This window comes from Eschrichtius robustus, chromosome 13, assembly GCF_028021215.1.
Source record: "Eschrichtius robustus isolate mEscRob2 chromosome 13, mEscRob2.pri, whole genome shotgun sequence".
Taxonomy (NCBI): domain Eukaryota; kingdom Metazoa; phylum Chordata; class Mammalia; order Artiodactyla; family Eschrichtiidae; genus Eschrichtius; species Eschrichtius robustus.
The window spans coordinates 67177477-67204068 of NC_090836.1; the positions used below are offsets into that span (position 1 = coordinate 67177477).

The window sequence follows — 26592 nt, forward strand, 5'->3', positions numbered from 1 at the left end:
CATAAAACATGGAACATCACAGAAAAGACTGCTTATCAGTCAGCTTTCATCTTTTCAACCAAAGGTTTTCTCTAGCAAGATATGGCTAATGGATTGTTAATAACTGTTAACAGAGTTTGCTCTGTTTTCTGCTTATAATGACAAAGTGAAGGACAACCTACAAGGCTGATATTTCCTACGGGAAATACATGGTCCTAGTTTGGAGACAATTTGACCTCTGGATATTTTCTTCTTACAACAACACTCAGTGAGTGCTGACACTGGGAGTCATGACTGTTTCAGATTAGCCAGGAAAGACTAAGTGGTAATAAACCTTTAAGCAAAAGAATAAAGTAGCCTAATGGATTAGTGAATATCTACTTTACGTATGAATACTCTCCTAGATAATTCTATCTTTGCATTTGGTTTGAAGTATTTGTATGTGAAATTTTTTGTATGGAGGACAAACAACAATAATATCTATCATTCTGTGAGCATGCACAGGGAAACTACTGGAAGTAGAAACAAGAGACACAGGGTTACTATAAGTCTTTTACCAAAGTTCCCAAACCAGAAATGCCTCTTATCTACTTACAGACGTGTAGTAGATGGGGGTTGAAACTTGGACAAATCTAGGTTGGAGAATGATTCTACTATTTTACATTTCAATGGAATATTATCTTTATACGTATTCCCAAGCCTATGTTTGCAACTACAAAAAAGCACAGGCACAGGTTTAATTTAGAAGCCACATAATATTTAGGTAAATGAAATCTTTTGCTACAAAGCTACTATCTTGAAACTCACTTTTATCATTATTTTTTACCCACTTATTATCATAAAAAAACTAGTTCTCAGATTCTGCACACAGACAGCTTTATGTAAAATATATAAACATTTGTCCAAATTGATACACAGATTGCATAAATATGGCAATTAAGATTGCATTTACAGATGTGCATGTACAATGTTGTGCAAATTATCACAATATTACAATTTCAAAAATTATTCCAACTGGAATCCAAGTAAAGCAATTAGTGAAAAAATACCCATGCAGAATTTAAATATCTCAGAACAAAGTTTTAAACGTCTTCAGTAAAAGTTCACACATTTAAAATAGTTTTATTCATTTTATTTGTATATGTCAAAATACATTTTTATTTCCAAAATAGTGGGTTTTGCAACTAGTTTCATGCAGAAACAAGGTCTGCTCAATACTACCAATAAAATCAATATAGCACAGTAGCTGTTCAGTTTTAGATACAAAGAATAAATAACCTAAATACAAAACACTAAAATATTAGAAACATGTATTTAATCATTCTTCACAGGCATCCAAACTTCACAAATATAATCCTTAGCATGCCTAACTGTTGTGCAACCAGAACATGTTGCAGTCACTCAAACTGACCAATTATCTGTATATTTTACGTCCACATAAGACCATGGAAATTCTTTATATTCAGACCAACCATTCATACAGTTCAAATATAACCAAAAATAAAATTCCCACAACTATCCTTGTACCTTTAAAAATCAAGAATCCTGAGCTTGGTAGTAAGAGCATAACCTTATATCTTCATAAAACCAATCAAGAAAGAGAGGACTTAAAATCCTGCTTACCAAAACACCCTTTCCCAACCCCAAAGTAATCTAAAATAGGCAGTAGAACACAATGACCTTTTAAAACGAAGGGGGTACAAATTCACATTTAATATAGTATACAATACAATCAATAATACAATTAGCTACTATAAGCTTTACAATGTACAATTTATTCAAATGGCTGAACTGTTCAGTGGTTAAGGAGACAGTTATGTGCCAGATAGAGTATTTTTTGCATGGTTTAATGAAAATATAAAAGCTATTTGTCCAAATAAAAGCCATCTTCACTATGTACTTGGTTTTGCTTTTTTTAAAAAAAGGCCACTGAAATGTATAAAATGGTCTGAACATGATGGTGGTATCAAAGTCAATGCCTCTTCACATGGCAATAACAGTGCATTTAACATGAACTCACGTTAAGTCTGCAAATGATTTCATAGCATTACTTTGGCTAGCACAACAGTTATAGACAGCACTCAGATAAATACAGGTATGTGAAATGTGAAGCAATTACCTTATGGAACTTTAATTATGGTTGAATACTATCAAATGAAAACTGCAAATAAAAGTAAAAGCATTTTACAGTAGAAAACTTTTGTAAAGATAGGGCTCCACATAAACGTGTTATTTTAAAAGTCTTTATATCACATTGTTAGCAAATTTTGTTTTTAACACTATTATGGAGTAGCCTACTTTGCATTAACAGACATTTGAAATAAGAAAACAGTCAAGCATGCCATGTGGTGGTCTAAAAATCAAAACAATACACTTATTTATATATACAGCATCACTCAGTACCTGCTAAAATGAATGTGAAGATTAAAGAATCTAACATCTTATACTACAATAATAAAAAACAAACAAAAACAAAAAAGTGACCAATGAAGGCAGAAAACAGGACTTAAAAGAATCTAATCTCAACTGACTTTAAAGCATTCATATAAGGAATAAATGCATATTGCACAAACAGTGAAAGCAAATGTTCCACCAAGCAATTCAGTTCCAGGTGGGGGACAACACAGCATTAGCCTAATGTATGACAATGATCTCAGAAGAGCAAGTGTTCTTTTCTGTAAATGAGAAAGCTGTGAGACAGGAGAAGAGTCTGCCACATGAAGAGTTAGAAGGAAAAAATACAAACCCAAACTCAGATGTAAAGCAAAAAAAAAAAAAATTAAATATCGAAAAACTGGAAACTGTGGCACATCAAAAAATGCTGAATAACTGTCTTCTGTGAGAGCTGAGTTTTTGTTGACACAAAAGTATTTATGTACAACTAAGGCTTACTGGTTAAATATCTGAGGCATATCTGGCCTTGAACACTTTCCTTATATGCTGGAGCTGTAAACAAGTTTTCTCAGTCATAAAAAAAAAAATCTTCTCAGCAGCTGCATTAACATGAAACAATGGTCTTGATACAAAGAAAAAAAAAAAAAAAAAAACAAACACCAGAAAATTAAACAAAACAAAACTCCTAGATAAGAGGGCATTTGGCAGGATATCCAAAAATGACAGTCTCCAAGGATTCTTCCCAGGCTTCCAGTGACTGTCAATTATGGTCCACTGGGTTACTAATATGTGCAATTCCATTACTTGCTGCTTTTTCTTTTTTTATTTGGAAAGTTTGCTTATAACTCTGATCAAGGCCCCATTTTCATCCTTTAGCCTCTGGTTGTCTGCTTTTAGGTCTGGTAACATCTATGAGAGGAAAATCAGAAGAGAAAGTTTTAATTCAATAAAAAGATAAAATATGATTCTTAATAAATGTTATATTTTTACCACAAGACACATGAACAAGCTTTGTCAGTTATATATATTTCTAGTGACTAAAACATGTATCAGGAAGAAACCCCCCCCCCATTTGTGAAGCTAATTAGTTTAATAAATGATGAAATGAAAGGTTTATTCTCCCAAAGTTATCAATTGAAATGTACTAAATCACTTGACATTATGAGTCACGAGCACACCATATTAGAGCAGCCAAGGAAAGGAAGCCTATTTTTGTTAGGATAGGCTCTTAAAGGGAATTCCTTTAAGAGTTCCTGTCAGCCTGAATTAAGGCCTTTTGCTTTATTTACGTCAGACCTCAAACCATACTGTTATTCCACAAGAAAACCAGCCTATTTAGGGAAGTTTTGAGGGAATTAGACTTGTTCTAAATTATTAAAATTCCTTAAATGATTTACCTTGTACTAAGTATAAATGCCTAGTACAATGTCTGATCCAAGATAAGTGCTCAATTAAATGGTAAGAAAGCAATTATTACTATCATTAGAATAGTATAAAATAATTTATAAGCCAAAGTGGTTAAGTCTGAATTTATAAAAATATCCAAGCATAGAAAAAAATAACTAGTATTTGGAGCAAATAGAAAAACACACCCTTACATCCTGAAAACAGAACTATTTTTTGTTTTACAGACAAACTGAAGGAGGGGGTGGAATTATTATAAGTTAATTGGATTTTCTACTAAGAATGATTTAAATCACATGTGCTCTGCCAGATTTGCTTGGAAATGGAATAGCTTATATTTTAGACATTAAAATATACTTTCCAAGATATTTAGGTCTCTTTCCTCAGCTTTCAAAATGTACTAGGTTATCAAATTAGATAAAAATAAAACTACTTGCAAAATTACCTTAAGCAAAATCTTTATGAAGAGTTTAATATTATGTGGAACCAATCAATTCTTACCTGTGCTCAGAATGCATGGATATAAAATACAGTAATCTGAAGTTTATTAGGATAAACTAATAAGTTTATTAGGATACCTCTGTTAATAGATAACTAAGTGAATATTAACGAAGATTAACGAAGATGGTTCTGACTGAAAATGACATTATTTTGAAAAGCAGATAATTCATGTTTAATCTTCAGCTTCAACATATATTAATTATATGTAAAATACATGTTCCATTTTCTTTCTAGTAAAGAATTTTAAACAGCCATATTTTTAAGTGCTAAAATATTCGTAGAGCCAAAATATGCACTAGCTTTGCAAAAGTGCAGACAAGTCTTTTATCTAAATGCCTCGATCATTCCCTCAGTTTACTGCAGTTTATCAGTCACAATACACAATTAGTGACACTTTCTAACATTCTGAGAAGCCATGCATAATTAAACAGTTATATGATAAGCTCCAGACACAATGGCATTAATTTGTAAAAGTGAGCTCAAGACACGCTTACTAATACAAAAACACCTGCCTGGCTCTACTAAGAAGAAATGATGAAACTATAAATTATAGATTCACAGAATGCAGTTGCCTACAGAACCCTGAGCGCTTGGCTACCACTCTTGTCAAGGCCCTATTCTCAGTCAGCAGTCGCTCATTTAATTCTCTCAGAGTTTGAATTTGCTTTATTTGGTGCAGATTCTGCAGGAATCAGAACATAAAGAAATAGAAAATAAAAAATAAGAAAGTGGAAAAGAGTACAATGAAAACATAAAGAATCACAGATAACAAATGTAAGAAGGAAAAAATTAAGAGTCTTAAAAGAATATTCCATGAAATTTGCAAAAGTAAACAGTGTAGTTCTGAAATTCCTTATCAAACAAAATACACAGGCAAACAAAATCCAAAAACATTTTCTCCAAAGCCATTCAATAATGTTTTAATTAGAAACTAAATAATTCAATAGAAAAACATTTAAATCTTGAAATTCTAATTCTATGGGCATAATTTCCTATGCATTAGTCCATTAATTCATAATGATATTTTATGCAAGACAATGTAATAAGAGGTAATCAATTAACTATGTCATTCTTTTTTTTCCTGAGAAGAATGTACCTTCCAATATTCAAAATGAACTTATTTTCACAGGTGATGCAGAGTTTGATCAACTGTACCTCTGACTGTCCACTACTCTAATGTCCTTTATTTTCAAAAGAGAACATTTTTATAGTGATCCTTCCTCACCAGTTATTCTCCAAGGAACAGAGTATTTGAACTGCAACAAATAAATGATAAAATGATAAATCTTATAGTCATTATTGTCCTATTTATTCTATACCTGAACATCAAAAGTGCCACAAAAACTGATTAACAAAAAGATTTGAGCTTTAGATACTTTTCTAGCTCACTTAAAACCTGGATTTAGGAAGAAAGAGAAGCACAAGATATAGATAACTCACAAACTGTATAAGCGGCTTTAAGAACAATTAATGTAAACATAGTATCTGTAATGGTACTGTAAATTTTGAGTTTATACTGCAGCATGATTTACTTACTTTGAGCTCTTCTTCCATTTCAGATATTCTTCTTTCTAGAGCTCTTCGTTCCTAGATGAATTTAAGGTTACTAATGTTAATGACATAATTATTATATTCTTAAATTTTCTTCTAAATTGTGAAATAGTGACACTTTAGAATAAAAAATTAAATCAGGAGCAGTGTAGAAAAAGATGTGATGCCAGTGATGTGTAAAGAGCTTTCCAAAATTTGAGAGAAATAAGTATGAAGATCATTATTTTGTTACTTCCTGTAAGCTCTTTCTTCAAAGCTTTGACTTTCTGGTAAGATGCTACATAACACGTTCAAACTGTTTTTAGTTCACACAAAACTTAGGGATAGAGTAAACCAATACTCAAGACAGAATTGAATAGAAAAGAAAAAAAAAAAAGAAACTCACACAAAGATGCAATTACTCTACAGTGATAAAAAGCAGAAAAGCAAGAAGCAAACGTGCCTAAAGTAGCTGTACTTTAAAATTTCAAAAGGATCTAAGAGATGTTCATCTCCTCCACCCACAATGTTAACTAGTCATTATTTGTCCAATTGACTTTATAGCTTTGTATTTAGTTTGATACTCTACATAGCATTAAGGCAGTGAATCTAATGAAGAAGCAACTGTAGCATTTATTTTAAACTACCTTGTTTCAAAGAGTGATAGGCAAAGGCAACATACAGTATATTACTGCAGTGTACAGTTTTATTCTCCCTTAAATAATAAGCATTCTAGGGTGTTATGCAAAAAGCAAGCAGCAGTAATTAATGTGCTTAAAACTTTGGTTAGGTCATACCGCCCAGAAGATACTGACTCTTGCCGGTCACCTTTCAGATACAAACCATTTAAATTTAGTTTAATCACACTGAAACTATTTCTAAGACATTCTTTCCCAGATTAATAATTAATGTTGATATTTAGTAAAGCAGTACATTTACTGTAAATGTTAACGTTTTTAGAGTATGTGATTTTAAAAAACAGATGAAATCCTACTCATAGTCTTATAAGTACTGTGTTATTCTATTAGCATGTTTAAACATTATTACACAGACAAAAATGTTACTTTTGATAAACAGACCTTTCTCCTATTTAACAATACATCCATGACACATTCATAAGAACCACTGCACTTCTCAAAATACTAGGACATATAATATCATATCTGATCCTCATAACTTTCTGAAATATCAGCAACAGCATTATTTCCTCCAACTGACAGGTAACAACCCCATCATCCTCAATTTTATTATGTGCCTTCAATATTTTAACTATGTAGTGGTAAAGCAAGACAAGAACACTATACTGAACTGCCTCACTGCCAAACTGACAACTGTAAAGTTGCAGGAAATTTCTTATATTTAACAAATAAACTTATTACCATTTAAAAATATGGTTAAGAGACATAAAATGCACACAAAGTGCTTAACTCAGTGCCTGCCTGGTACGTAAGAGTGCTGAATAAAAGTTAGCAGTTATTATTAATACTATGATTACCAATGTCTGTTAAACTGAAAGTAGATTAGCTACTTCATAATTTATCTGCATTTGACAGGCAGAAAGAGGAGGTCAGGTGAGACTGTCAGAATATGAACATGTATATATTGTAAGTGTATAAGCCTAGATGAAAAAAAAAAAGATAGACATTAAACTGTCACTTATCTCTACATGATAGGGAGATTTTATTTTCATCTTGTGTTAAAATTTTTGTAATAAATACATTACTTTCACAAAAATAAAATATTCTTAAAAATGTGACTATCTCAAAAATAAATATTTTGATTAAGTATATGGTTATCTATGTCTTTCATCTCAACTATTAGTATGGATAAAAGAGAACTGAAAACATTTCTTTACTGTTTCGCATATCTTGGATATAAAATTCAGTAAGTTATATTGCGATATAATAATCAACATTAAACTTAATAAAATAAGTGATTCCAAATTTTTAGCAATTACAAGTTAGACCAATAGTTTTTTAAATGGCCCAGAACAATGATTTTTAAAACCTCATGAAATCATAATAAAACTAGGAGTTATTATACGTTACAATTTAGTAAATGACACAGACATTAACTATTATATTTATATATTCGGTATTTTTATCATTTCTCTCCTTTTTTGGGGTCAACGAGGTAAATTTTTTAAATGGAATGGAAGAAAATATTCTCATATCAAGTGCTCTTGACTATTCTTTGATCTAGAGATCAGAGCTCCACAGTATGTAATTTCTTCTCTGGCTGAAACCTTGAAAATCTAGCCACTGCTCAGCTGTACTACAGGTACTCTTTGAGTTAATTTTTCCATTAACTTTTGATCATTTATAGATCTTCAACTGCTCAGACTAAACTTGTGGAGTTTTTCTTATGCCCACTGCCAAATCCCTGGGCAATAATAATAATAAAAGGAGAAAAATACAAGTGAATATATCATGGCCAGATAAAAAATTGTAGAAAGACATAAAATGGTAAAAGGATTTTCTTGTAATCTTTTGTTTGTTTGTTTTAGAAGAGCCTACTTAAGTTAAATATTTAAACTCAAAATTAAATAAAATATTGTTAAATTAACTTTAAAAAGAATTTGAAAATTTGGTCCCCAGATCTTTAAAAACTTTAAGAATGGAAGTATTTTAATTTTGTAAAGAATTAAACTAAACGTATATATGATTAAAGTGTTTTAAGTATATCACCACAGAAAATCAAAGAGAGATAAATGGCATTTAAAAAATATCAGATTCACTATCACAATGTGTACATTTCAGAATTAAGGCAAGATATGTTTTTTTGTACATTAAAAGAATAACATGGTAAATTAAATTTAACAAGGTAATTTCACCCCATAAGACTCTATAAAGAAGATAAGCTAGAAAACATTCATAATCAAATTACTGAATATTAACTTAAACTAATTAAAACTACCGTCCATAAAAACAAAATTAAAGAAAACCAAAAAACCTACCATTGCTTATATAGAAAACAAAGGGGGAAAATGATTACTTATTCAGTAAGATGGACACTTACCCTTTTTTCCATTTCCAATAGTGACCTATCAGCAAATCTTTCTTGTCTCTGCAAGGAAGTAAGAAATATAAAAGAGATGTAACTGCAGTAAAGATGGGGAAAGGGAGAGGACCACAGTAACTCTCCTCTACTGGTATTCAAAGAAATCACACTATTCAGGAGTAATACACAGGTGTAAGCAAAGAACAGAGAAAACAGGATTTCTACTGAAATAATAAAGAGTTAGAGGAATGCTTAGGAATACAATGGTCTCCACAGTTCTCATCGTTTATGTATCGTTTTTCCTCGGGTCTTTACAGTTGAGCCGAGAGTAAGGATGGGTGAGTACTATGGAACAAAGCCAAAAATATCCTAGTTTTCCCTCCGATGTTCAAGCCCTCTCTTTTCCTACACCAGGAAGAGTGGCTAACCTTAGTGCTCAGATTCCACGACCTTGACTGAAATGTACTTTGGACCAGGTTGTGTGACTGTATGCATGCAGTCAGACCAGTAAACTGGCCTTTTTGTCCTCTCTCACAGCTACCTTAGTCTTGCTCACTCCTTCTCTAGAGTTTTTTTTCCCAATCATCCATGTTCCAAAGTTGGTAAGAAGGTTCATATCCACTGTCACATATAAGAAATCCTAGCCATAGAGCTTTTCTTCTGGTAAGCTCAGGTCTCATTTTTTTCTGCTTCTTGTACTATGCAATCAACTAAAGTTGATAAATACTGAGATCTGGGGGGTGAAAAGGACCCTTGGGGTTTTAAGCCACATGCTGCACTCAATACCAGAGAGCTGTGCATATGGGTATTGAGCACAGGACCAGTTAAAAAACAAGTGCTTAGTTCTCATTTACATTGACCTCTGTTCATACATCTCCCTTGGGATTCCTGGTCTATTTGCTGAAAATGAATTCATCAAAAGGCTCATTCCCCAGAAGCCAATCTGCTGAATAACCAATTTAAAAAATTACCAAACATGGTTTTGACAAATACTTAATAAGAATGCTCTGCTATGATCATTAACCACAAAATATACTTAAAAAAACTCTCTCTACATACACATATATGGTTCATCACTGATTAAGCACAACTTCACTGTTTATTTTGGTGATTTAAAAAACATTTCTTGGGACTTCCCTGGTGGCGCAGTGGTTAAGAATCTGCCTGCCAATGCAGGGGACACGGGTTCAAGCCCTGGTCCGGGAAGGTACCACATGCCGTGCAGCAACTAAGCCCGAGCACCACAGCTACTGAGCCCACATGCCACAACTACTGAAGCCCTCGCACCTAGAGCCCGTGCTCCACAACAAGAGAAGCCACCGTAGTGAGAAGCCCGCGCACTGCAATGAAGAGTAGCCCCCGCTTGCCACAACTAGAGAAAGCCCACGCGCAGCAACAAAGACCCAAAGCAGCCAAAAATAAATAAATAAACAAATTTATAAATAAATAAATAAATAAATAAAATAAAAACCATTTATTCAGGGGACTTCCCTGGTGGCGCAGAGGTTAAGAATCCACCTGCCAATGCAGGGGACATGGGTTCAATCCCTGGTCTGGGAAGATCCCACATGCCACGGAGCAACTAAGCCTGTGAGCCACAACTACTGAAGCCCCTGCACCTAGAGCCCATGCTCTGCAACAAGAGAAGCCACCGCAATGGGAAACCCGTGCACCACAACGAAGAGTAGCCTCCGCAACTAGAGAAAGCCCGTGTGCAGCAACGAAGACTCAACTCAGCCAAAAGTAAATAAATTAATTAAATAAATTAACAAAACAAAACAAACATTTCTTTATATAATTTTCTCTTCTGTCAACCCTTTCAACATTCATATTTTTGTATCATCAGGGCTTGTAAACCAAGTTACTTTTTGACCCTTTTTTGCACAATTTCTTTTTTAACGTTATAGTATATAAATAAAGATCTAAATCATGGCCATCTAACTTGTTTTATTTATTTTAATTTTTTTTTTTTTTTGGCCACACTGCACAGGTTGCAGGATCTTAGTTCCCCAACCAGGAATTGAACCCGTGCCCTCAGCAATGAAAGCACGGAGCCCTAACCACTGGACTGCCAGAGAATTCCTAATCTGTTGTTTTAAATGATTTTGTTTTTTGTGCTTACGCTTTCTGGAAAAATAGAAGTTAATGTAGTCCCATTGCTTACTGTTAGAAATCAAATTCAGAATTTCAAATAAGATCAGACTTTCAGGGATTTTCCTGGTGGCGCAGTGGTTAAGAATCCACCTGCAAGGCAGGGGACACAGGTTCGAGCTCTGGTCTGGGAAGATCCCACATGCTGCGGAGCAACTAAGCCCGTGCGCCGCAACTACTGAGCCCGCATGCCACAGCTACTGAAGCCCACGACCTAGAGCCCGCGCTCCGCAACAAGAGATGCCCCCACTCACCGCAACTAGAGAAAGCCTGTGAGCAGCAACGAAGACCCAACGCAGCCAAAAATAAATAAATGAATTTTTAAAAAGATGAGACTTTCAGCTAATTCTGATATACTTTTGATGTTTTTATTTTATTTTTAATTAATTAATTAATTAATTTTATTTACTGTTTTTATTTTTGGCTGCGTTGGGTCTTCAGTGCTGCTCGCGGGCTTTCTCTAGTTGAGGCGAGCGAGGGCTACTCTTCGTTGCGGTGCGCGGGCTTCTCATCACGGTGGCTTCTCTTGTTGTGGAGCACGGGCTCTAGGTGGGCATGCAGGCTCAGTAGTTGTGGCTCACGGGCTTAGCTGTTCTGCAGCATGTGGGATCTTCCCAGACCAGGGCTCAAACCCGTGTCCCCTGCATTGGCAGGTGGATTCTTAACCACTGCGCCACCAAGGAAGCCCAACTTTAGTTAATATTTTTGGTAAATATTCTAGTTAAAGCTGTTAAAATAACAATCGGTAAACCTGGTGAATTGACATTTGACAAAATAATTATTCATCAACTGGTTTCTGGTAAATTAACCTATTTCCCTCCCTTGGAGACTGTACAGGAAGTAGGGTGGCTGGGTTAAGGCAGGATTCAAGGATTCTAGAGTCCTTGGCTAAATACTATCACATAGACCTAAACTTCAACTTTAATTCTTTTGGCTGCGCTGCGCCTTTTGCACGATCTTAGTGGATCTTAGTTCCCCAACCAGGGATTGAATCCGGGCCCACGGCAGTGAAAGCACGGAGGCCTAACCACTGGACCACCAGGGAATTCCCAAGATTAATTCCTAACAGGATGATCGTTCCCTTGGAAAAATTCCACGTGACTATCAAAACTGCCACTACTATGTCTATTCATGAACAGTTACAAGAGAAATGTTAAAAAAAAAACAAAACATCAGGTGGAAAGATTCACAGTAGACTTAAATGCTCAGGATAAGTAACTCTAAAATTGAACAAAAAGTTTAATGTCCTATCAGTTTTACTTTTACATATATCCCTAAATTTTTGAAATGACATTTACATAGTGTAAGATACTAACTTTGAATATTTACTCAATATCTCATACTCTAATTACCCCTCCTATTATTAATTCAGTATACTGGGCATGATACTTAGAATGCCTGCTAAGGCAGAAGCTGTCATACTCTTTAATGCAGTGACTTATTTCCCTGGCCACAGTCAATGGGATCAGAAATTGGTACCTGACCCAAAGGAAGCTTGCAATAGTTGTCCAGTGTCCTATGAAATGGTCACTAATAGGTCCATGGGCACTAACAGGACTGCTTCATGTTGATGATAACTGGCTAATTCTATCAGTTCCCCTCTCTTCTAGAGTTTGAATGAGAAACATATAGGAAGAATTAGATGACAAGAGAGTAGGCAGAAAAGCAGAGAAACACAGAGATGGCAGTAAGCAGTGGAAACACAGATTAGCTGAGTCACCATAAGACAGAATACTACAGTAGGGAGCAGTGGACATTTTTATTTAGAAAATATTATGACCAAATCTCTAGAGCTGAAACTATTTTCAGGGAACTAGTTATATTTTGCAGCGGCTCACTAAGCTCCTAATGCAACCTGAAGTATGATGACATTCCAATTCACCATGAAGCCTAAGTGTAAGACGGCAAGTTTAAACTTGTGTGACAGTCCAAGTTTTTATGACACCTCACTATGAAACGTGTTCTTGTTCTGCTGTACTTCACTGTGTATCTTCATAGTAAACCCTCATTACCTGATGGAATCTGAGTCTTCATAACCTCACAAGGTTAGCGTGATACCTGCAATTTTAGCGCAGTCTCCACTGTACATAGACAATTGCTTCACAATGTAATAGTGGTTAACAACAAAAAGGGACCTGGTAATAAGTGTAAGTTCAACATAGAGAAGTAATTTTAAAAATTATGAGAAAGATGAGTATAAAACAATGGTCACAGAAAGTATGCAGTCTCATTTATAGAACTGAAGATGCCATTTTAGATCAGTGTTTTCAAACTGCATTCTAAAAGTTTAGTGCGGAAACGTGTTTATGCTAGAAAGTCTTATGTTAAAATTAAACAAGTTTGTTTCCTTAAAAATTACAGGACTTGTTAGAGCCTTTAACATATAAATAAACCCTGTAAAATCTCCAAGATATAGAATATATAGCATTTCTCAGTTTCTTGGATCACAAAGCTCTTTCCTCTTCTTTTTTTTGTTTTGAAGGGGGGCAAGAGAAGGAAGAGGGAATGTGCCAGAACTATCTCCCAGAACTAGTGTTTTATGAAAAAAGAGCTTGGGAAACAATTCTTAGATCATACACATCCTAGATCATATGTACAAGGCTGTGAGTTCTGCTTGGCTATCCTAGTTTTCTTGTCTAAAATTATCTCTGCTAGGTTGTTGCACAGAAGGAAGGTAAAAGGAGTTATGACTAAAATTATCTTCTTCCAGAATTATTATGTCAAATCAGGTTTTTTTGATTAAACAGGAAACATTCATAATGAATAAAAATTATTATACAAAATTTTATGGCTTTAAGAAGATTCTGTATAGATGCTTTGCCTTGCTACATTTGGTATGCTGGAAATAAGCATTTAAAATCCTTCATGTACCACAACATAGGTATTAAAAGGCTTAAAAATAATTTGACTTTCTACCGTAAGGCTATATATGTCCATATTTTAAATTTACTTTAGAAGAAAGTAAATTATCGGTAAACTGTATTATCTTGATTCTGTCCTATTAATAAATAAGCTATTATCAATAACCAAACTTATATCTAGAACACAAGAGAACATTTCAATGCAATTTTTAGATAGAATAAATCACAGCCATTACCTTTAGAGTAACAAAGAGAAAAAGGTACAAACCTGGGTGGCCTTTTCCAATTGTAATTTAAGATCTGTCAGTTCCATATTTGTATCATGTAGCTGTGCTTTCAGCTTTTCATTTTCAGCTAGAATTTGTTCATAAAGCTACACAAATTAGGGGAGAAGAACAAATTACTTTTCTGCTTTTTTACTATTTTAAGAAGATTTCCCATTGATTACTTTACAATATTAAAACAGAAAGATTAATGTAACATATGAACTACTAAAGAAAGCATTAAAAAATATTTTAATGCTTTGTGGTCTCAAGGCAGAAATTTTTGGTTATTCAGGTGTATTTGTCCCACATAAACTCTTTAAAAATTAGTTCTGGTATTTAAAATTTATTACTTCACTGAAAATCCTGACTTTTCAGTCTCCATTAAAAAAATTCAGTTATCTGATAAAGAGGGACCACACAGCTGCACAGTGACCACAGCTGGAGTTAAGGAGCATTATGATTTTTATTTGGGGTCTGTGAGCTTTTCTGCCTATCATTCACTCTTTAAGTCCTGGTACTGAGATGGGAGTATCAGTTGCATTTATCATTATACTTGTATTATTTTTACGAAAGGTGAAAGGAAAGTGAAATATTTCTTGAACACTTTCATAGCACTTGAATCTACTGCTTCTTTTTTCCTCATCTCTACTACTACAACCACAGATGTCTACAATCTCTTACCTAGACATTTCTATTATTAGAATTGTTCTCCTGACCTCTCTTTAATCTGTTTTATACAAAGCAGTAAGAGTTAAATTTTCAAAATGACAATCTAATAATTTTCATAGGCCAACCATTCCATTAACCTCCATACATTAAAAACCCTTGAATGGCTTCCCAATGTTCTCAGTATAAGGAAATCCTTAAAACAGCCTGTAAGGCACTGATGGTTTGGTCCCAGCCTACACATCTGTAGGTGCAAACTCACACCACCATCCCCTTCGCTCTACTAGCCATACTGAAAATATAATTACTTCAATACATCATGTACCCTCCCACCACCAGGCTGGTCTGTGTGCTTGCCCTTCTCTCCATCTGGAACACTTTTCTCTCCCATTTTTGCCAGTTAACTGCTAATCGTCCTTCTGTTCTTGGCTGAAGTGTTACTTCCTTAGGAAATCTATCCTCAGGCCCCGTCACTTTCTTTTGTTACACACTTTTATAAAACTGTTTCTTTACTTCAGGATAATGGTTTCAATTTAAAAAGTATCCATTGATTTGTATCATTATATGATAAGGTCTGTCTGGAAGATGCTCATAAGAGCCGGGACAGGATCTCCATCTCCACTGCCCATGAGCAGAACTTCACTACTAATTTAAGCACAATTCAGTGTTCAGTTCTTTACTGAACGAATGAATCTTATTCCTAACATAAACTGACCCCCTACCTTCCTTTGCTTGTTGATTTGGCTTGTAAGAAAGTGGGTGATTCAAATAGCCGCCAAATACCTGGGGACATGTACAAATACCACACACCTTTTTCCTCCACAACAAACTTCATTAGGTTTATTCAAAGCTTACAATATGAAGAATCATGATCTTCAGAATTCTAGATTATTTTGTTGCCAGGACTTATTTCTTAATTAGTTCCATCCTTAATCCTTAACAGCACTTGAACTATCACAAGTTTTTCGGTTACCTAGGAAATACTATATTGTCCTGGGAAAAGCTATATTCTTTTTTTGGCTGCTTCCTATTAACAAATAAAGAAAAGATTTCACACGCACACACAACACCCTCCCCCTACCCCAAATCTACTCAGTGCCCCGTTTCAGCTCAACCACAGTATTACAGTACTGGCCTGAGAGACTTAAATGTGCAGAAAGTCCTGAGTACTTTCCCTTTTCCTTCAAATAAACAAATCGCTTTTTATATTCTACTTACCATTAATTGCCAAAAACTGAAAATTTAAGTAAGTTATTTCAATAAACTGATTTAATTATGAGTTTCCAGGAGTAATATCCAAACATAAAAAACTCAACAAAAAGATTATTTTTAATTAAATATAAATAAATAACCCAGTACCTTTTTTTTTTTTTTTCCAGTACCTTTTTAAAGTCAGTTGAATCATCCTTTTCTAGCCTGCTACTGTAAGGTTTTCTTTCTTCTGAGTAACTGTATGATCCAGAGCGACCCAGCAAGGAATCATACCGATCACTAGCTGATGTAGAACTGATTTCATATCTTCAAAAGATGAGTTTGAGTCAAAATCTTTATTATAGGCTTTCACAACTTACATTAACATGCATCCTAGTATATTTAACTAGATATTCCAAAATAGTAGGTAATATTCTCCTTCATCGGTTATCTAATTAACTTTCATGATATATAATAAATAAATGGGAAGTTATTTTTAACACTAATTTCCCTTATTTGAGAAGGGGAGTTCAAAATCTCTATATCTGAAAGTCAAAACTGGTTTTACATCATGATAAATTATTTCAACAATTTTAAACTGTACATTTCCCCCCCCCCCCCACATTTTAACATCTCTAAAATCAGAACAAGGCTTACAATTGATGGGTATTATAGTTTAACTGGTAGCACTTTTCCTTTTTTTAAGTGGCATAAAATTGTATTTTAAAATTGGTAACATTTTAGATGATGAACTAACTAGAGTCTATCCGAAGTGATAGATAGTACTATGCCATTTTATATAAGGGACTTGAGCATCTGTGAATTTTGGTATCCACTGCGGAAGCCAGGGGGTGGGGGGGGGCAGGGGAGGGCAGATCCTGGAACCAATCCCTCAGGGATACCGAGGAACAACAGAACAGTTTGTCCTAAACAAGAAGAACATATCTCATTTGAAAATGAGGATCCTCTTATTATCTAGTTCTGAATTTGGGTTACTTTTTCTGATAAATGCTACTGCCTCTACACTTCAATTCAATAGAATCATCAGTATATAAAAATTTGTTTAGTTTTACAAGGCTTTGGTTAACAATTATGGGCAAGAGGAACAAAAATTAGATTCAAGGATATTGTGGAGGTTCTCTGAAAAGATGAACAATTTGAGCTAGATGACACTTCTAAAAAGTGTCTTCATTGGTTTTCTTTTATCTGAAGCAGGGATAAGAGAGAAGATTCTGAATACCTAGTGAAATAAATTTCTGGTGGGTTTCATCAGTCTCTGATGTGAATAATGAGATGGTCAGTGTTGAAGTAACTTAGGATGGTTAGGAAAATTAAGAAAAGTTATCACTGTTGCAAATATCTGAGAAAAAATCTTTCTTAGTGACTTACTGTAACTATTGAACTAGAAGTAAAGCCATTGATAAAGAAAGCTATTAACACTTATCAGGTCATCTAAATATCTATAGATTTTTTATTATTAAAATAATTCTACCAACTTAAAAAATTCATAAATATCTAGCAACATATTTTTAGAAAGGATAAAAATGAGGAAAAGGTCAGTAAAAAAAAAAAAAAAAAAGTAAAACATACCTGGAAATGGAATCCGTCTATAAAGAGAGAAAAACATAAGCATAACTAAATTTTTATGCTTTCATTAAAGTAACTTATTGATTAATCAAGAAAATTTAACATCAATACTATTTTCACACTATTAAACTAACACCTATTTATTATATACACTTTAATGTGGTTGTTCTTACAAAGAAATTCTAGAACAGTCACTGTATATTTCTACTTGTCTGATACTATACGATTACATTTGCCAATTTATAGTCATATTTTGTGAATTTCTACAAAATGGCACCATACATTATTTTTTTAATTAGAAGGAAAAAAAAGAGAGACTAAGACATATCCATTACTTACAACCCGCTTAGCAGGAAAAAGTAACATTTATATTAAGAAATGCAAGTTTATTATGGGACATCTCAAAGCAATTATCTTTCCCATTTTTCTGTTTTTGAGGCCATCAGAGACAAACAAATGAATGCCTAAAGTATTTTATGTATGACAGTATATACATATTTTGCTTAAAATTTATTTTCTGGAAATCCAGCTATACATTCCTTCAAAGTTTAGCAATTAAGGGACAGGAAATTATAATTAATTTTCTTAAGCAAGTGGTATGCTATACTGAAGTTCCAAAACTCTTCTTATCTAAATGGTGAAATGATTAATAGGATAAAATCGTCTTATTGAAGTCAAAGAATTTTTTTTGGGTGGTCATCTTTAGCTCTTTCTCTTTCTATTGAAACACTCACTTAATCTATAATTTTCTATAAAATAACTATTCAGAAATGGTTTGTTAAATTTCTGAATTTAGGTATTTATACTTACCCTTGAATGCACTGTGAAATTACTGGGTTCCTTTGGGACTGTCTGAAGTCTCCTTCAGACTAAAAATGTCCTCCTAAGTCTATTTAAGTTTCCTTTGCACAACCAATTTCTTACCTGCTTCCTATTTTTTTGATGTAATGCTTTACTTTATTGATTTATTCTTTAGTTTTATAATAATGAACAATTTTGAAGTTAAATTTCAATTTTCATGATATCATTCAAATTCATAAGCTGCTAAAAGAGTAGATTTTGAAAGTTCTTATCACAAGAAAAAAAATTTGTACTTATGTGTGGTGATGATGTTAACTAGACTTACTCTGCTAATCACTTCACAATACACAAATATTAAATAACAACTTTATACATGTGCAACGAACATAATGTTATATGTCAATTATATCTCAATTAAAAAAAAGAGCAGAAACAAACAAAAGATACTATTTATCCAAATTCAGGAAACTAGCCACACATGAAATAAAATGTATACATATCAAATGAAAACATCACATCTCACCTCACAGTCTGCACTCTGGCTCACTGATTTAAAATTTAAGAATAAATAAAAACTCCAAGTAGTCACAGAAATCACTCAAATTCTATTTCTTTGCCTTTAAAAAGCATGGTGCTAGTATTGGTTATGTTTTATATTTTAAAAATTGTAGTAGAAAGCACATAAAACAAAATATACCATGTAAGCCACTTTTAAGAGTATAGTTCAGTAGCGCTGACGATATTCACACTGTTGTGCAACAGCTCTCTAGAATTTTTTTCATCTTGCAAAACTGTGATTTTATACTCATTAAACAAATCCCCATATCCTCCTACCCCTAGCTCCTGGCAACCACAATTCTACTTTTCTGTTACCCATGAGTTTGAATACTCTAGATACCTCATTTAAGTGGAATCATACAGTATGTGTTTCTTGTGACCTGCTTATTTCACTTAGCATAATGTCCTTGTGGTTCCCTGTGTTTTAAAATTATTTTTCCAAAGTAAAAATGCCCTTTAAGTTTTTCTGATTACAGTACCATAAGCTCATATAAAATACCACAGTATAAAAAGTTCCTCTATAATTCCCCATCTCTCAAACGCCCTAGATAACCACTGTTAATCTTTTCTGTATACATATCTTTGTGAACACATAAAATATCTATCCATGCAAATACATTTTGATATATTCCCAACTAATAGACAATTAGGATGTTTTCAATATTTTGCTTCAAGAGCCATGCTGCTGTTAACACTTTAGACTTGTCTTTCCAAACTTAAGTCATTTCCTTGGGAATAAATTTCTCAAAGTGGAATTGCTAAGCTAAAAGGCATGAACTTTTTCTCAAGCCTTCAGATTTGTACTGCTAAACTGATTTCCCAAGAAAACATATTAATTATAATCCCAAAATCTTATATGAAAATGCCTATTTCAATACTAATCATGCCAAACCTAAGCATTATTAACCTTTGCCAATTTCACTTTTGTATTAATTGTTGTATCTTTGGTTATTAATGAGAGTAAATGTATTTTAAGCTTGTTGGCCATTTATATTTCTTCTTTTGTAACATTTATAACTTTCATGGATTCTGCCTCTATTTTTACTGTCTTTTAAATAGTACAAATATTAATATTTTAAATGTTACAAAAGAGGGCTAAGCTTATTTACTTTTTAAAAACTTATTTATTTATTTATGGCTGCATTGGGTCTTCATTGCTGCGCACAGGCTTTCTCTAGTTGCGGCAAGTGGGGGCTACTCTTTGTTGCGGTGCAGGGGCTTCTCATTGCGGTGGCTTCTCTTGTTGTGGAGCACGGGTTCTAGGCGCACGGGCTTCAGCAGTTGTGGCTCGTGGGCTCTAGGGCACAGGTTCAGTAGTTGTGGCACATGGGCTTAGTTGCTCCACACCCTGTGGGATCTTCCTGGACCAGGGATCGAACCCGTGTCCCCTGCATTGGCAGGCGGATTCATAACCACTGCACCACCAGGGAAGTCCAGCTTATTTACTTTTAACTGAGCAAATGTGTTTCAATTTTAATAAGGGTGTCTTTTATGCCATTTTCTAGCTTTACATGTTTAAATAATCAAATCTGCTAATCTTTTCTTTTTAGTTTCTTGCCTTGGTGTCTGTCTTACTTAAATCTTTTTTTTTTTAAATTTTCTTTACTTTTATTTATTTATTTTTATTTTTTTTGACTGTGTTGGGTCTTCGGTTTGTGCGAGGGCTTTCTCTAGTTGCGGCAAGTGGGGGCCACTCTTCATCGCGGTGCGGGGACCGCTCTTCATCGCGGTGCGCGGGCCTTTCACTATCGCGGCCCCTCCTGTTGCGGGGCACAGGCTCCAGACGCGCAGGCTCAGTAGTTGTGGCTCACGGGCCCAGCTGCTCCGCGGCATGTGGGATCCTCCCAGACCAGGGCTCGAACCCGTGTCCCCCGCATTAGCAGGCAGACTCTCAACCACTGCGCCACCAGGAAAGCCCCTTACTTAAATTTTTGATTTATTACTAACGTTCTTCTCATGGTAAAAGTTTTATCATCCAATAGTTTAATGAAAGCAAATTATAATAACTCAAGCAACAGAAGCCCCATTTTTGGAAATAATGAACCATATTATGATAAAGTAATTCAAATTTCATCTTAATTTTAATTTATATCCTGAAGGTAGCTTCACAGGTAATTCAAAATATTTAACAACTTTTTTTGGCAACTTACGATTTACTTTGAAGCAAAAAAGTATATGCTACAAAGCCATTTTTCAATTTGGTGAACTGGGATTCTATAAACTGAATACAAGTTTTGTTATCAAACACACTTTTGAGGTAATGATAACACTATTTCAGAAAATGCACCGAAGAATTGTGTTGCTCATACTTTTTCACAGAAAAAAAAAGGGCTGATGCTACAAATTTTCATAAGAGAGCAACACTTACTTAGTGGAAGCACTTTTCTAGTCTATTGTAAAGACACTATGGGTTAGTGTCTTAACCTCCACTCTTCCTTTTCCTCATGGTACAGCAGTCATTAAGTTTAGATGAGATGGTATGTAGCCCACATTAGCAGCAAAACGGCTGCAATATATCAGTGGTAGGCCTTGTCTGACAGAGGGTTGCGTAATATAACTGAATTATAATAAATTCTCTTTGTTTAATCCAGTTTAAGCTGGGTTTTGCATTACTTGTAACTGAAAAAAATACTAGCACAAAGTAAGATCGAAACAATCCTCTATTTAAAATGAACAAAAACTATTTAAATTGTTTGGAACTAAGAAAAATTTTCTTCATAGAAACAATATTCTACTCAACCTTAATGTATCTCATGTATAATTTTAACAGTAAAACTTAAATACAACATATATCAATATGCTTCAAAATCACAACTTTGTAAGCCAGAAAATCTTTCCCCTCCTATCCCAGCTTGCTGGGGTGGGGTATCTGGGTGATATGGCAGTGAGAAGTGTCAGCTGGAGATGGTTTACTAACTCCTTTGCTTTTGTTTACCTGTCCATTGTTTTTCCTTGAAAGATGGGAGTTCACAGTGTACCAATGGGCAAGGAAGATGATGGACAAGTTTACAGAATATAATAAAGAAGAGACATAGGTGAAATGGGGGAGTGCTGACAACTGATAGGCAAAGGGTTTAAAAATGACAAAACTTTCGCCCTGCAAATAATTTACCCTTGTTAGTAATTAATTCCTCAATCTGTCTGGCTATCTAAAGGTAAAATAAAAGTAACTTTTGGGTCAAAATAGGCCCTAAGAGTAATGTCCAGAGTCACCTAGCACAGAGAACCAACTTCTGGGCACTTCACATTATTGTAGATCCCTGCGACTGAAAGTAATTTTAACAGCTTTATGTAGGAACGCCAAGTCAAAATGAAGAAAATATGATCAGAATACCATTTCAGGCTAGACAGTGCTGAGTTTAAAACAGTAAGACTAACTTATGTTGTACAGATCTACCCTTACGTGAATAGAGCTCTTCTAAGTATGTCAGCTTTGTGCACAGCTAAACAAGAGGGAACAGAGGGGCAAAAAAACTAGTGGGAAGAAACTTTCATCATTTGCTAGCTATGCAACCTTGTCATTCAAACTTGCCTTAGTTTCTTCATCAATACTGGGGGGCGAGGTGGGGGGGCTTTTCCTGAACATTATTGGGAAGATCAGCTGTGATAGTGAATATAAAATCCTTTAGAGACACTACATTTCTAAACAAATGTAAAGAAAGTTAAAATGACCTATTATCTTCTCCAAAATACAACTTTGCCATTTACAAAACTAAAATCTGGATCTGGTAAGATATGCACTACTTCTGGATATTCTTTAGATACTTTTCTTTGGTCAAAGGTATTACAGGTAGCCCCTGCTTTTCAAAAGTTCGTTTACGCGACTTTGCTTTTACGAAAAAAGGCAAAAAGTGCAAACAGTACTCAACATGTTTTACAGCAAGCCATTATAGAGGCAGCACACCCTCAGCAGCAAAAGAGCCACCGCCAAGCTCCTTCCCTGGGAACTACACTCAGTTTAAGCTGCCACAGCTTTGGACTGTGTCTTTGAGCACCGCGATTTATCTCAATTCATCTCTTGCATCCGGTAGCAAGATGTGTCCTAAGGTAATTCCCTCTTCACTTTATGTGGCTTACTGAAGATTATGGAACACTCTACTTTTGGATAGCAGTGGAAACCTGTATTCTCTTCTTTGTTTTTTCTTTTCAACTTTGAAGGTTAATTTACATACAATAAACTACATCCACTTAGAGTGCACAGTTTGATGAGTTTTGACAGTTGTGTATATCCAAAAAATTACCTCTACAATCAAGATCTAGAACATTCCCAATGTCTCTAAAATACTCTTTGTGCCCCTTTCCAGTCCCTCCATGCCTGATTCCAGAAAACCACTGACGGTCTATCCCCAGCAGGCAGGTACAGTGTGCAGTAACTGTCTGACATGAATAAATATAAACACAAGTAAAAAGTAACCCTTAAAAAATACGAACACTTCTAAATACAAAAAATAATGTTATTTACCTGAGTTTCTTTCTTATTGGATCCCTCTTCTGTATCTGATTGTTGTTCTTGTTCATTTTCATCACTCTAAAATAGATTTTAGAAAAGTAAAGATAAATTTCAAACGGTTGATATTTAAATACATTAGGGTTTTTGTAATTTAAAATGACCCTTGAGAAAAACCTAACAGGAAATGGATCAAAAGGAAAACTTTTTAAAGTGTGACTTTTTTTGCCTTATTTAGAGGAAGCCTATTTTGTCTGCATGGTACAATATAAGTAGGTTAGCGTATATGGTGAAGAAAGACCATCTACCTAACATTCTGATTTAGGAAACACATTTCATGTGTTTCATGCTAAGCTGGAGGCTTAGCATGAAAAAGATGATACTCAATTTTATATTGTAATGTTACTGCATGTACTTTAATAGTCAATATAGATACTATGTAGCTGCTCAACTATAATGAGGCAGCAAAAATAGGAAACTCATTAAGTAAGAAAAGCTCTATTCTATAAGCTTGGCAAGATTTATACAACAGTCCTATTATATTTAGGTAGTTCAGCTATCTAGAAATTTTTTGGGAATTTACAGCACACCAAATAGAAAACTAAGGTCTCAGTAGGCTAAAAACCTAGACTCCCAGACAATAGGAATATTCTACTAGAAGGCCTGAACATCTCAGCAAACCATAAAGGATTGAAAGAAAAGGGAAATTTGCAATCAAACATATCTGGCTCAGGCTCACTATAAAAATACCACAGGCTTTAAAACTAAATCATCCTATTTCACACTCGTACAGCTATTTTCAGCTCTGTGACTTAGGGTAAATTTATTAAAAAAATTTTTGAGCCACAGTTATCTCCTCCACAAGTGGGGATAAAAACTTTATAGAATTGCCCTAAGGATTATAGAGGATGTTTGTACAAACTATCATGTGGTACCTAGCAAAAATGATATGTGAAGTTACTAAGTGAACGGGAGAAATCAATGCTGCTACTGCCAGTATTACTTATTAATATAAATGTATTAATTCCGCAACATGAACTAATTGTCTTTTTTTTTAAAAAATAAATTTATTTATTTATTGGCTGAGTTTGGTCTTTGTTGCTGCACGCGGGCTCCCTCTAGCTGCGGCGAGTGGGGGCCACTCTTCCCTGCGGTGCATGGGCTTCTTATTGCGGTGGCTTCTCTTGTTGTGGAGCACGGGCTCCAGGCATGCGGGCTTCAGTAGTTGTGGCTCGCGGGCTCTAGAGCGCAGGCTCAGTAGTTGTGGCTCGCGGGCTTAGTTGCTCTGCGGCATGTGGGATCTTCCCGGACCAGGGCTCGAACCCGTGTCCCCTGAGTTGGCAGGCGGACTCTCAACCACTGTGCCACCAGGGAAGCCCGAACTAATTGTCTTTATGCGTTACTGTTTCATGGAAGAACACAGGAACTGGAAATTTAAAAAGTGGGGAGGGGGAAGAGTAGCCCCCACCTGCCACAAATAGCGAAAGCCTGAGCGCAGCAACGAAGACCCACCACAGCCAAAAATAAATAAATAAATAAATAAATAAATAAATAAATAAATAAATAAATTTATTTATTTAAAAAGAAAAAAAAAAGTGGGGAGGCTCAGAGGTCCTGAAAAGTAGTAACTAAGAAAAAAAAAAAAAAAAGGAAACCTAATAATATAACAGAGTAAAAACTCTACCTTATCTTTGACAGAGCCCTTGGTTCTTTTTGTATATTGTCTGATATAGGTTCAATCATGAGGCCATGAAAAGGGAAGGAGACTTGTGCTGATGGTTGATTAGAATACAATTCAATGCAAGCTCAAATTAAAAAGATGAGTATTGCCCATATGGACCTCAGGAAGAATTCTTATAATGCTGGTTAAGTGTATGACTCCAGAAAGTGGATTTTTGAAGGGATAGCTGGTGTAAATAAAACTGGGGAAAAATAAATACTATATAATAAAGCTTTGCCTACTAAACCCCTAATACATGTAAGTTATTAAAAAGATAATTTTTAAGTAGTAAGAGTTACTATGTTAAGGTGCTAAGACTGTGAGGTTTTATTTTACTCTTATTAAAATGTTACTGGGCAATCAGTGAGAATCAACCAGACATCATGTACTTCCTGACAGAGGACGAAACACCCTGCCAAGAGAATACTGAACCAAAATCTGATCATTTCTCTACCTCACACTACCAATTTATAGGAAACATAAAAAGCTACATGACTGTGTTAAACTACAGTTCAGGGATATAACCCAGTTCATTCAAAAATAACTGTAAGAAAAAAAGAGATGGAGGACATAACTGATTACAAGAGACTTTAAAGAAATAACTAATCATAATGTATGGTCCTTATTTGGTTCCTACTCAAATCAGCAAAGTATAAAATTAGAACAGGGACTTCCCTGGTGGTCCAGTGGGTAAGACTGTGCTCCCAATGCAGGGGGCCCGGGTTTGATCCCTGGTCGGGGAACTAGATCCCACACGCATGCCACAACTGAGAGTTCACATGCTGCAACTAAGAGTCCTCATGCCGCAACTAAAAGATCCCGCGTGCTGCAACTAAGACCCAGCGATGCCAAAATAAATAAATAAATAAATAACTATTTAGGACTTCCCTGGTGGCACAGTGAGAATCCGCCTGTCAATGCAGGGGACACAGCTTCGAGCCCTGGTCTGGGAAGATCCCACATGCCGTGGAGCAACTAAGCCCGTGTACCACAACTACTGACCCTGCACTCTAGAGCCCACGAGCCACAACTACTGAGCCCACACCCCACAACTACTGAAGCCCATGTGCCTAGAGCCTGTGCTCCATAACAAGAGAAGCCACCGCAATGAGAAGGCCGAGCACCACAACAAAGAGTAGCCCCCGCTCGCCACAGTTAAGAGAAAGCCCACGCGCAGCAACCCAACGCAGCCAAAAATAACACAGTCTATGGCAAAACTGAGAAATCTAATACTAAATGCCTACTGAGGAGGGTCTCGCAACAGAGCAAATAAATTCTAGCCATACGCCCAGAAAGATTCAGGAATTGTAGATTTTAAAAAAACCAAAAAAATAAAAATAAAATAAAATAACTATTTAAAAAATAAAATAAAATTACAACAAACCATTTATGGCAATATGAGTCAACAGGGCATTAAAACTGACTGAATATTCAATATTAAGGATTTATTGTCAATTTATTTAAAAATAAACATGATCATGATATTGTGATCACTTATTATATGATAACATATTGTGGTTACTTTTATTATTTTTT

At 34.8% G+C, this 26592-nt stretch overlaps 1 protein-coding gene across 3 annotated transcripts in view; it reads right to left on the reverse strand.

Moving 5' to 3' along the window:
• Nucleotides 1–1081: 1081 nt before the first annotated feature.
• Nucleotides 1082–26592, reverse strand: part of PPP1R12A (protein phosphatase 1 regulatory subunit 12A) — a 154303-nt gene continuing 128792 nt past the window's right edge. For all 3 annotated transcript variants that reach the window (XM_068560055.1, XM_068560056.1, XM_068560054.1), the window contains 7 exons: nt 23352–23417; nt 17534–17550; nt 16135–16270; nt 14089–14193; nt 8827–8874; nt 5815–5865; nt 1082–3282 (listed from right to left, as the gene is read on the reverse strand). In XM_068560055.1, the coding sequence (XP_068416156.1) occupies nt 3196–3282; nt 5815–5865; nt 8827–8874; nt 14089–14193; nt 16135–16270; nt 17534–17550; nt 23352–23417 (510 nt within the window). In that variant the 3' untranslated portion in view covers nt 1082–3195. The remainder of the gene's footprint in view (nt 3283–5814; nt 5866–8826; nt 8875–14088; nt 14194–16134; nt 16271–17533; nt 17551–23351; nt 23418–26592) is intronic.